We start from the raw sequence: 12,351 nt of genomic DNA on the forward strand, positions 1-12,351 counted from the left end.
AGCTTTTTAATGCTCAATGTGGCTGTTTGTATTTACACTAAAATATAAAATACTGTATTCCCTATCAGAGTTCAGCCAATGCGTTCTTCAAAGCTTCCTGCTGAAAATCAATACAACATATGAATAACTTGTAACTCTGATTTTGAGATAAAATCCAGGCTTTTTGGAAACCTTTTGAATTCTGAATACTTCTGACTATTTGTGCCCTGAGTTAACAGCATGTAGTTTATATAAGATTATATAAAGGTAATAATTTCTTGAAAGAGTTAAAGGAATATTTTTATTAAAGGAATTACTATTTAAGAAATGGATTAACCAAAAATTATAAATTCCTGAAACCCTCAGGCCATCCAAGATGTAGATGAGTTTGTAGATATTTCTCGGAACAGATTTGGAGAAATGTAGCTTTACATCACTTGCTCAGCAATGGATCCTCTGCAGTGAATGGGTGCCGTCAGAATGAGAGTCCAAACAGTTTAGGGTCAGTAAGATGTTTAAGTGTTTTTGAAAGACATATCTTATGCTCAGCAAGGCTGCATTTATTTGATCAGTAATGCAGTAAACTTTGTGAAAAATTATTCTAATTTAAAATAGCTGCTTTCTATTTGACTATATTTAAAAATGCAATTTATTCCTGTGATCAAAGCTGAATTTTCAGCATCATTACTCCAGTCTTCAATGTCGCATGATCATTCAGAAATCATTCTAATATGTTGATTTGCTGCTCGAGAAACATTTCTGATTATTATCAATGTTGAAAACATTGCTGAATATTTTTGTGGAAACCATGCTGCATTTTTTCCAGGATTCTCCGATTAATACAAAGTTCAAAAGAACAGCATTTATTTCAAATAGAAATCTTTTGTAACATTATAAATGTCTTTACTGTCACTTTCGATCAATTTAATGCATCCTTCTTTCAAAAACGGACCTTAAACTTTTGAATGATAAATAACTTGCATTAAACAAATCCTTATGACTCTTTTATCCAAAGAGACTCACACTATCCCTAACCTGAGGTTAAATGTCTTTCTTAAGGGCACAATGGTTAGATATGAGCAGAGGCAGACAAAGTACTCAACTCCATTACTTGAGTGAAAATACAGATACTGCTGGTCAAATATTACTCCATTACAAGTAAAAGTTGTAAAGACAGATTTTTACTTAAGTAAAAGTACAGAAGAACAGTGAAATTGCTGTAAATACAGACTGATAAGAAAGAAAGAAAAAAAATCAAACCTGCTTTAAAACCCAGCAACACAACTGTAGCTGTACAACTTTACAACAGCAACACTGCTTTAACAAAAAATCAAAACAGCAAGGCTTATTTGACATCAAAACAAACATTTTAAATGCTGTCTAATCGCTCTCACTGTACTTTGATGTCACACACAGAACAGTCTGTGCAGTGCTGCTTCAGTCAAACACCTATTGTGTTTTATTAGGAGACGCACAACAGTTCTTCTGTGGCTTTACAGGTAATATTTTCACTTACACAATTTAGCAAAGTCAGACAATATTGTGTCCAATATATACTACAATATTAATTTCTTATTATTGAATTGTTGTAAATAAATATCACATTTGCAACTGGTCAGTGTTCAAAAAACGCTGGGAAATCTCTTCATGTAGCCCTACAAGAGTGATTACTGATAAACTGTCTAAAAAACAGAAAGTCACGTTTTAGAGAAGAAATATGAGTTGAAACTTGAAGGATTAAAACCTGCAGCTTTTTCATTATGAGCTCAAAACTTTACTATGCTAAGCCTACATAATTATACACAAATAATAAAAAAAAAAAAAATAATAAGAAAAAATGAATAAGAAAATTGAAAAAGGAAACAATAGAAATATTTAGCTTTTTTATTTTTTACATCAGTGCCTCTCATTCTCTCTTGCTGAATGCTTCATCCAGCTGGCCCCAAAACCACCTGCATGCAACAGCTCAAATAATTCACTAAACATAACAACATGTGAAATGCAAGAAGCATCACCGGTGTAAACAGGGCGACAACTTGCTGTCAAAGTAGAAATGCCATTTCCCGTTGGAGACTGACAGTCTATGGGGTCAAGTCCACATGCTTGCGGTCTCAGCTCTCATCTGCCTCTAGATTGATGTTGTTTCCAAACTTGGCATATAATTGAACCTTCAAATCTCCAAGGACCTCCTGTATGGACGACACACGACCCTCCAGAGCTTTGATCTCATCCTGCAGAGCTTCCTGTGGATAGCAGAATACAAGTATGGAAATGTTGAGTGGCACAACCAGGGTTCAAAACAAACACTCAGCAAGCAAGAAACACAAGTACAAATTGGTTTTACTTGGAATAATATGTATATTGAATAATATGTGTTAAATAACAGGGCAGCCCAAACAGAGACTACAAAAGCTTACGTTTAAAGGGGTCATATGATGCGATTTCAAGTTTTCCTTTCTCTTTGGAGTAGGGATGTCAACGATTAATCGATGATCGAAAATGCTAGATAAAGTTTATTGTGTAACCAAAATACCAATATTAACCAAGAAAAAAAAACACCCATAATGCAGGACTTTTAATAATGAACAAGCCTGAAATACACTGGGACTCTTATTTTGAAATAAGCTTTACTCTTGCTGGCTGCTCATTCAAAAAGATGGGGGAGATAAAATATACACTTGCAACCATCTGCAATAAACACCATAAAGTAAACAATGTCAATTCATCAACAGTCGATCCTAAGCAACTGGCATAAATGCGCGGTTTTCATTGATTGTATACTGCTCTGAAACGGTAAGCATGTAGAGCAAGTAACAGCGTTGCATTTTGCCTCTGAAACATGCAGCGCTCATTTATGCCTTTTGAAATTGCATAATATCAGCCTGTATCGCGATTCCTGCTCTTCTGTCGCAAAATTTAAGATCTCTTAAAATGTCATACAATTTAAGATATTTTTAAATACCTGCACTGACTTATTTTATTCACATTTGCTCCTAAATATATTTTACAGTTTGCACACGTATATTTTTTGTCGCAAATGCGAGTGAAATGCTAGCACTGTTCAGCCTTGTGCAGGTATGCCAAAAAAAAACAAAAAACAGCTATACTAGCAAAAAGAAAAATATTTCTAAAATAATGCAAACGTTTCATTGCTAATAAAACTAGTAGACATATTATTCGTCCTCCTGCAGTAACCTGAGGTTAAGTCATGTGCAAAGACACAATGATTACGACCCCAGCATTTTAGGGGCCCTAAGCAGATTTTCAAAAGAGGGCCCCCCATAACCACCCCCCATCCTCCATTGTATACATCTTACACTGACACATTATTGAAAAGCAATGTTATATTAGTATCATTAAGGTGCTATTATAGTTTTTTTTTTTCCATTTATGTGAATTATTTTTTACATTTTTTGCTGTCATTTTCATTTTAGTTCAAGTTTTAGTCATTTTATTGTTTGTTTTTGTTGTTTATAAATGCCTATATAGTTATTACATTTTATTTTATTTTTAGTTTCTTTTAGAACATCAAGATATGGGAAATGTTGCCTTGTCACCTAGCTAAAATAAAAGAGTCAAAGTATTTTATTTCAAGTAACAAAAATGTTTTTTAGTATTTTTAATTTGTTAACTATAATAACCCTGGTGTAAAAAATGACCAATGAAAAATGACCAAAAATGACTATTTTTTTAACTATTTAAAAGTTTAAGCATTGCTTTCAGAAAAATATGAATATTTAGTTAGATTAATGCTTTAATAAAGCAAGAACATCTGTGTTTATGAAATTTAAAGAGAATAATTAATTAATATTAGTTGCAGTAGTAAGCGTGCAGTGTTGTAAATGGAAAATAAGAATGTGCGTTCTAAAAATCTTAACCATTCAGATAATAAGATAAATACAGAGTTCTGGCATGGAACTCTAGATGGCGCAGTCCGATAGGTATAACTCAATCTGACCTAATGACATCATTATCACATGGCACAGCTGATTGGTTCTCTTCTGTATCGGTAGCCAATGAGCTCGCTGCTCAACATTCAAATATATGACTAGTTACCATGCCAATCCCTCCGAGAGTTGTCATGACCGAACTAGAATTATTCACGTATTTTGAAGTGCCCAAGACAACAATACCGTTCATTTTCATTGGCACAGCATGTCTTCAAAGCGCTCACAGCACGATGCAGCGACTGCCATTTCAACAATATATTTTCTAAATCCATCACTTACGCTTATCTTGCTCACTTTCTTTTCTCTTTTTCCACTTCCCTGCAGTCAGCACCAGTTTTATAGTGCCACCTCTTCATTTTCAAACATGAACGCATGCGACTGAAACGTTATCAAAGTTATTATTACTGAGCATTACTGTCTGAACCCTGACATGGGGCCTTATGTCACTGCTTATATCGCTTATTAGGTCGGGCCATCTCTGATCACGACTCTTGTGAGATTTCAACCTCCAAGCTTTCCAGCCCAGATCTTTAACAATTAGGCTACAAGGTTTTCCAGATTCATGCACAACACACACAAACACACAGGGTTTGGTTTGTCACCTTCCCTGCCTCCAGCATTTCCTGCGTCTCTTCTTGAGAGTGACTGATGAACACGTCTCCGATCTGATACGGGATCAGCATTGCATCATCCTCACACATCATGAGGTCATCACTGGCATCCTCTAGATTCTGTAAGGATTTCTACAAAAAAGGGTTTGATCAGCATCTGCCTGAACAAAATGCAACCCAAAATGTATCCAAATCAAACCAATTACTCACCTTTTTGGCCTCGATTTCATCTTTAAGTTCAGACATCCGATTTGTATTCCTGGCAAACTTGTTGATCTTTTGCTGGTCCTCAAATGTTACATTGACATCTTCAGCTGCCTGTTATGATTTGAGCGAGATTTTTAATTAAAACAATGCATTTATACCAATATAAACAACTCCTTTTGCTCTCTATTTTAAAATACACAAAAGTTACAAATAAGTATATATTTGTTTAAAGGAAACTATATAAAACTCTATAAAAAAATGCCCTGCAATAATATCGTTTGTATACTGTGTCTGTAGACATAAGCAGTGTTAAATTATACATATATATACAGTGGGTACGGAAAGTATTCAGACCCCCTTAAATTTTTCACTCTGTTATATTGCAGCCATTTGCTAAAATCATTTAAGTTAATTTTTTTTCCTCATTAATGTACACACAGCACCCCATATTGACAGAAAAACACAGAATTGTTGACATTTTTGCAGATTTATTAAAAAAGAAAAACTGAAATATCACATGGTCCTAAGTATTCAGACCCTTTGCTCAGTATTTAGTAAAAGCACCCTTTTGATCTAATACAGCCATGAGACTTTTTGGGAAAGATGCAACAAGTTATTCACACCTGGATTTGGGGATCCTCCGCCATTCCTCCTTGCAGATCCTCTCCAGTTCTGCCAGGTTGGATGGTAAACGTTGGTGGACAGCCACTTTTAGGTCTCTCCAGAGATGCTCAATTGAGTTTAAGTCAGGGCTCTGGCTGGGCCATTCAAGAACAGTCACAGAGTTGTTGTGAAGCCACTCCTTCGTTATTTTAGCTGTGTGCTTAGGGTCATTGTCTTGTTGGAAGGTAAACCTTCGGCCCAGTCTGAGGTCCTGAGCACTCTGGAGAAGGTTTTCGTCCAGAATATCCCTGTACTTGGCCGCATTCATCTTTCCCTCAATTGCAACCAGTCGTCCTGTCCCTGCAACTGAAAAACACCCCCACAGCATGATGCTGCCACCACCATGCTTCACTGTTGGGACTGTATTGGACAGGTGCCTGGTTTTCTCCACACATACCGCTTAGAATTAGTATTCCTGGCAAACTTGTTGATCTTTTGCTGGTCCTCAAATGTTACATTGACATCTTCAGCTGCCTGTTATGATTTGAGCGAGATTTTTAATTAAAACAATGCATTTATACCAATATAAACAACTCCTTTTGCTCTCTATTTTAAAATACACAAAAGTTACAAATAAGTATATATTTGTTTAAAGGAAACTATATAAAACTCTATAAAAAAATGCCCTGCAATAATATCGTTTGTATACTGTGTCTGTAGACATAAGCAGTGTTAAATTATACATATATATACAGTGGGTACGGAAAGTATTCAGACCCCCTTAAATTAAAATCACGAATCATGTGAGGTTAGCTATTTAGCTGCACTCAGAAGCAGTGAAAACAAATCATCTCCGGAGTCACTCATCTCTCTCTTTCTCTCGTGCATCTTTACATCTTTCAGCACCACTTACAGGTTACTAAGCACGCGCAAAAACACGACGTGAATCTGGACAGAAAGACGTTTGTGAACACATACCACTCCTTTCTTCATGGTGGCTGCCATCTTGAACAGGAAACGGACTGCGTGCACGCGCGTGAACGGCGGCGGAATGAAGCACGTGGGTATTCATGAGTTTGTTGCCATTTCGGAAATGTGCAGCTTTTGACAGAGAGAGAATGACATATGTTTGACTTTAATAACTGCCTCGAGCACTTAAGTTTTGCATTTCGGTTTTCTTGAAATTATCCGCAGTTTTCGTTGTGGTCAGGATTTTCACAACACTTACTGATATCTTGACGATAGTAATTTTATTTCCACATAGACTCATAGGCGTAGCTTGACGTTTGAGCTTGGGGGGGGTGGGCAAACCGAACCGGTGGATTTGGTCAGACATACTTTTAAACACATTTTAGTTTGGCTATAGTAAAAATACATATTCACATTCACATAGAGCAGTGGCAAGTGCTTGAGCTTGTTACTGGGTTCGCCGTAGAGGGAATGGCAAAGCTTGCAGGGATCTTTCTCTTCTCTGTGGTTCTTTTTACCTTGCTTTTCCCCCCTTGGTTGCTTTCCCTTCTGTTGCTTTTTTGTCTTTGTGTTTATGTAGTCAAGGTAAGAAGGTGGCTTGGCTCTTTTCCTCATGGGCCTCTTTCGTTTTGTCTGCTTTACTTCAACACCTATCACTTCTATATCAAAATGTCTCTTTCACCCTTTCTCTTTTCAGTGAGTTTGTGCCCATGTGTGCACAACTATGTTTGCGTGTACACATACACATGCCTCACTAACATGCACACACAAACATAGTCGAGCACACATAAACACACATCACATACAAACACATTTAGAAGGTAAAACGTGAAAAAGGTATGTCACAAATGCAATAATACAATATATTAATAATATAAATAATTTTAAATAAAAGGAACCACCAGAATTTCCGCTTAAACTCAACTCAGAAGGTGGCCTATTTTAACTGAAATTAGTGGCTCATTTTATCTTAACACATTCAGGTAAATTGGGCCAAGTAACTAAAAATGCTTTTTTTATATATAAAAATCTGGATTATTTAGGAAAATCAGCATTTTATCTCACAGAGGCCATCAAGATATGGGTTATGAATCATTATTTCTAAATGTGCATTGGTTTTTTATTGATTTATCAACCTTATTATTGAGAAGTATAAGATTGGATATGTCAGGCCACTCACCTTGCTTTTTTCTGGCGTGGTCTCAAAATGAGGCATTGCCCCTCACCCCTGAGCAACCTCAGACCAATAAAATCATTTGCTAAATGTCAAGTACTGTTATGGCAACAGTTTGAAATTCTTTGCAGTCATTGGCTATTAACTTTTAAAGAGATAAAACACTCAAACCTTAAATGGCCCATTTTACCTGATGTCCCAATTTGCCTGATATCACCCTATATATATATATATAGGGTGATATCAGGGTGATATATATATATATATATATATATATATACTTTTATGTCCCCAGGGATTGATTTCCTTTTTCCACCTGTCGATGTAGCCTTGTCAAAAAAAAACAAATAAATAAAAACATCTTAAAAATATGAAAAATGACAATTAAATGTTATTGTAGGCTTACTTGGTTACTTTCTAAAAACTCACAGGGCCAAAACCCGTGCACTTAAATTCAGCTTGGCTGACTGACTTGACTGGATTATTTTAAGCTCTATCTTTATTGCAATTATTTTGGTTGTTCCTATTGTATGTTTTAGTCATTTTGAAATGCATGACTGTGCATATGTATGCAATTTGTGATTTATTATGTGCTTTTATCTGATGCATTTTCTGTTGCAATTCAGTCTTTGTATTGCTAAGTAGAAAAACGGACCTTCAAGACATCTCAAAATATCTTCTTTTATGTTTTTAAAGGGGTCATATGATGCGATTTAAATGTTTCCTTTCTCTTTGAAGTGTTACAAGCTCTTGGTGCATAAAGAAGATCTGTAAAGTTGCACAGACTAAAGTCTCAAATCCAAAGAGATATTCTTTATAAAAGTTAAGACTCTGCCACGCCTACCTAAAACGGCTCGTTCTAACACGCCCCCACATGTCTACGTCACGATGTGGGTTTTAGCAACATCATATGACCCCTTTAAGAAATGCATGACAGAAAATGAAGACCGAATCTTCATTTTTGGGTGAACCATGTCTTTCAGCTTCAGAATATAGCCATGTGATCGAGTGTCCAATCAGTGTTCTTCTGGTAAGTAAAACAGAGTCGTGCCACAGGACACAAGCTGTTGAATATTTAGTTAACATAATGACAGCGGACACAACCTGACTGAACAAACTCACTGTGGTTGCTACTAGTGCTAGTTTCTTAAACATCCTCTTTGTAAACAGCGTTACACCCAAAGACAAATATTGGGATGATATGCAATTTCCCCCCCTTTTCCCAACATTACCATTCATATATGATTATTTTTAATAGCTATCTTTAATTTACAGGTGTGTATATTTGAGCACCAATGACAAATATTAATTTGATAAATGTGAAAACTATAATTGCAACTTGTTTGCATTCTGTGCAGTCTTATATCTTAATGAAAATATGCTTCGTTTGGATGATTTAGTGGAATGCCTTCAAGGTTTTTCTCTGTTAGCATGTTGCAGGAATTCCTTTCATGGTGGCAGATCAAGTTCACAGTGACCACGAAGGAATTTGCTGTTCGCCCCCAGTGTGTGCATTTACAATGTGACTCTGTATCCATGAACGGCGCTTACATGACAAAAATCTGCTCCTTTGTTCGTTGTCATGCTTTCTGTTGAATAGGAAAACACAGTGCACTGTACATATTAGAGTGTTCTGTTTGACGTTCATTTAATGAGATATTAAAGAGTTTACAGTACGTTTTGGCAAAGCGAGAGGATTCGTCAGCTCAAACAACCATGTGTGATTTGAATAGAGAGTGGAGAATGACTGAAACGGCCGAACTGGGCCTGTGGGAGACAATCGGCATGTATTTAGCCTGTATTTATGCATGTCGTGCAGTAAAAAGAATTATATTAATGTATCGTAAAGGTCAAGTATTGATAATTTATGCTAAAACAGTCAAGAAAAGGGTGGGCCAGATCACAATGACATGCATTTAACATCAGTTATGCTGTGATTACATCACAAGATTAATGCAGGAGAACAGTCAACTTTATGTTAGCCTACCTACGTTTGCTGTCTGTTTTTTTCCCTTTCAATGATAGTATTTTGTCATGCCAAGTATTTTTTTTTTCTAATATTCCTATATTTTTCAAATAGTCTAATAACGAGAGAAGAATCCTTGTCAAAGTCTGTTAATATTACAAAATTAGGTCATTTTAATTTTTTAAATCAAATTATTTACATAATATACTGATTAATTAATCAAATGGATTGCAAAGCATCTCATATGTCAATATTTGACTCAAAGAATCAAAACATAGTTTTGGTATTATTGAACAGTATATTGTACAAATGCTTTGAATTTAGATGATACTTGGATGGATTTATTTTACAATCTGGAGCCGATGATCAAAACCAGGGTTCATCACGATACCCAAACGAATCAACAAAAAAGTTTGATGATGAGCTTAAACTGATCAGTTTAACAGGCTGTGAAGATCAAATAGTCGGGTCAATGAATCTGCGGTGTCCAGAACAGGGTTTTATAGTTAATAAAATACAACTAAAACAATTTTAAGAAAGAAAGAAATGTTGACTGAATTCAAATACAATATAAAACAGCATTTATTACTTTTATTTCAACTGTATAAAAAACAAAAAACACAAAATAAAAAATAACTAAAAGCTTTGACCAAAATTAAAATGGAAAGTAAGAAAAATTAATAAAGTCTGATTCAAAACTATAATAGTATCTCACATTGAAAATCTAGGATTTTAAATCTAATTGAAACTTTAAAGTAAACAGTTTTTATACATAAATAAAAATTGTATAAAAGAAAGATGATCATATTTTCCAGCATGCTTTGAGATGTTTCAAAGAGAAGAAACATCTCAAAGCATGCTGGAAAATATGATCATCTTTCTGACATTGATATCAATTTTTAAGGCAACTTGCAGTATCTTTTAAAAGTTATTTATTTATTATTTTTTTATTTATGTTGCCCACCAATGCAGCATTTATTAGATTAAAAATACAGTAAAATTGTGAAATGTTATTACAATATAAAATAAGAGTTCTTTGTTTTTAATGTATTTATTTTAAAATGTTCTGTGATGTAAAGCTGTATTTCCAGCATCATTACTCCAGTCTTCAGTGTCACATGATCTTCAGAAATCATTCTGATATGCAGATTTGCTGCTCAAGAAACATTTCTGATTATTATCAATGTTGAAAAGCGTTGTGCTGCTTCACATTTTTGTGGAAACCAGACTCTTTCAGGATTCTTTGTTGCATAGAAAGTTCAAAAGAATTTTTCACGTCATTTTTCATGTTCCTTCCCATGTATTCTGCAAGTGAGCAATCATTAAATAAATAAAGGCTTAGGTTGGTAAGCTTGTTGTCATGTACTCTGTACTCAAGCCCTGGATGAGAGTCATACTGCGCAAATAAACTTGTGCTATATATCCTCTACACACATCCTGTTTGGGCTCAACCACACCTACAAAACAGGCTGTCCCGCGAGAGCTGTTCTCAGATCAGCCTGATGCTCTCTCTGCTTCAGTGCTTTGAGTGAAGTAATGGATGATACTGTCTGATTGATGCCTTATCTTTGATGTGTATGATAATCATGTCATCTTTATTTAGGTGGAAAAGCTCATCAGTGAGAAACAATAGGACATGATCATGAGTTCATCAGTGCTATAGGTTCACAGACCGTGTCTCATCCACAGTTTGTCTCACAAGTACCTTAAGGTAATACGTTTTGAACCCCACCCTCTCTTAGGACAGGTATATGTGTACACACGCGGGCTGACAGACAGCAGACTGCTGGAGATTGCTTTCATCGAGCTTTGGAAACTGTACACAGACTCTAATTGTCCGTTTGGGGCACAAGACAGTGGAAAGGTAAATACAAATATTTTTATTAATGTCGTTTTTATTCATTTCAGTATTTTATTAAATCAGAATATGCAACTGTCTGTAAGTTTGATAGTAATCAGAAATATTATTTAGAATTGAATTATCATCCCTGCATGGGATTGAACCTACAGCCAAAACAGGTCATGAGCTTCTCCGCCCTGCAGCGATCTATAGTGTTTCTTATTAGGACTTTTAGTGATATGATTAAATGTAGCTCTTGTAACAGACGTTTGAACAATTGTTTTGAGCATATTTTCATCATATTTATGTTTAATAGCCGTTTTCAATGTCAATGCCGATATTTAGTTGCTGACTTGAAGCGACCATGGGAAACGAGCATTCAACTCAGAAAAAACGGCAGAAGGTGAAATTATTTTTTTCATTATTTTTTATTTTTTATTTTATATTAACATAGCTTTATTTTGCAACATCTATATTTTTAAGTTAAATATACAAGAAAAATGTATAATTTATTTCCCAGCATTTTAGCAATGTGATGATTACATTGCTAAAAGTACAAATATTCTGTGCAGTCCTAAAAACGTTTTTGTTCAAATTAGTCGTAGATTATAGCAAATGTTTTCAATGTAGCAAGTAATTTTATGGCAGCTATGTGTTTGTTTTGGTAGATATTTGTGTATAATCTTGATTCAGAAAAGCCAGATTATAAATCATTATACATTATGCATTATAATTAAAAAAAGATTATAACACTCCTTTTCCAATTTAATTATGTGATTTTTTGTTTTGTTTCTCTTTTGATACTTTCTCTGCTGAAGACAATCATGTGATAGCATTATGTTTACTGAGACAACTCTGCATATTTATACCAGGGTTGTTTTAGTTAACTAAAATTAAAACCATAAAAAAGAAAAACATTTTGTAACTTAAAAAAATAAAGATTTTTTATTTTTTATTTTATTTCAGCTATAGTTTCCAAAGCAACATTTATATCAAATATCAAAACTGTATAGACATGTTTTTTGTTAAATAATACTAATAAAAATGACAAC

At 34.7% G+C, this 12,351-nt stretch overlaps 1 protein-coding gene and 1 long non-coding RNA gene across 2 annotated transcripts; one reads left to right on the forward strand and one right to left on the reverse strand.

Moving 5' to 3' along the window:
- Nucleotides 1-1,862: 1,862 nt before the first annotated feature.
- LOC107729063 (prefoldin subunit 4-like) lies at nt 1,863-4,858 on the reverse strand. Its single transcript, XM_016539414.1, has 3 exons — nt 4,751-4,858; nt 4,532-4,672; nt 1,863-2,222 (listed from the first exon to the last, which is right to left on the reverse strand). Exons 1-3 carry the CDS (start codon nt 4,784-4,786, stop codon nt 2,091-2,093), a joined length of 309 nt encoding a protein of 102 aa, XP_016394900.1. The 5' UTR covers nt 4,787-4,858; the 3' UTR covers nt 1,863-2,090.
- Nucleotides 4,859-11,229: 6,371 nt separating this feature from the next.
- LOC107729065 (uncharacterized) lies at nt 11,230-11,687 on the forward strand. Its single transcript, XR_001638548.1, has 2 exons — nt 11,230-11,323; nt 11,645-11,687. It is a non-coding gene; the product is annotated as an uncharacterized LOC107729065 (long non-coding RNA).
- The last annotated feature ends 664 nt before the right edge of the window (nt 11,688-12,351 follow it).

The sequence above is a fragment of the Sinocyclocheilus rhinocerous genome, unplaced genomic scaffold, assembly GCF_001515625.1.
Source record: "Sinocyclocheilus rhinocerous isolate Xijiao unplaced genomic scaffold, SAMN03320098_v1.1 scaffold758, whole genome shotgun sequence".
NCBI lineage: Eukaryota > Metazoa > Chordata > Actinopteri > Cypriniformes > Cyprinidae > Sinocyclocheilus > Sinocyclocheilus rhinocerous.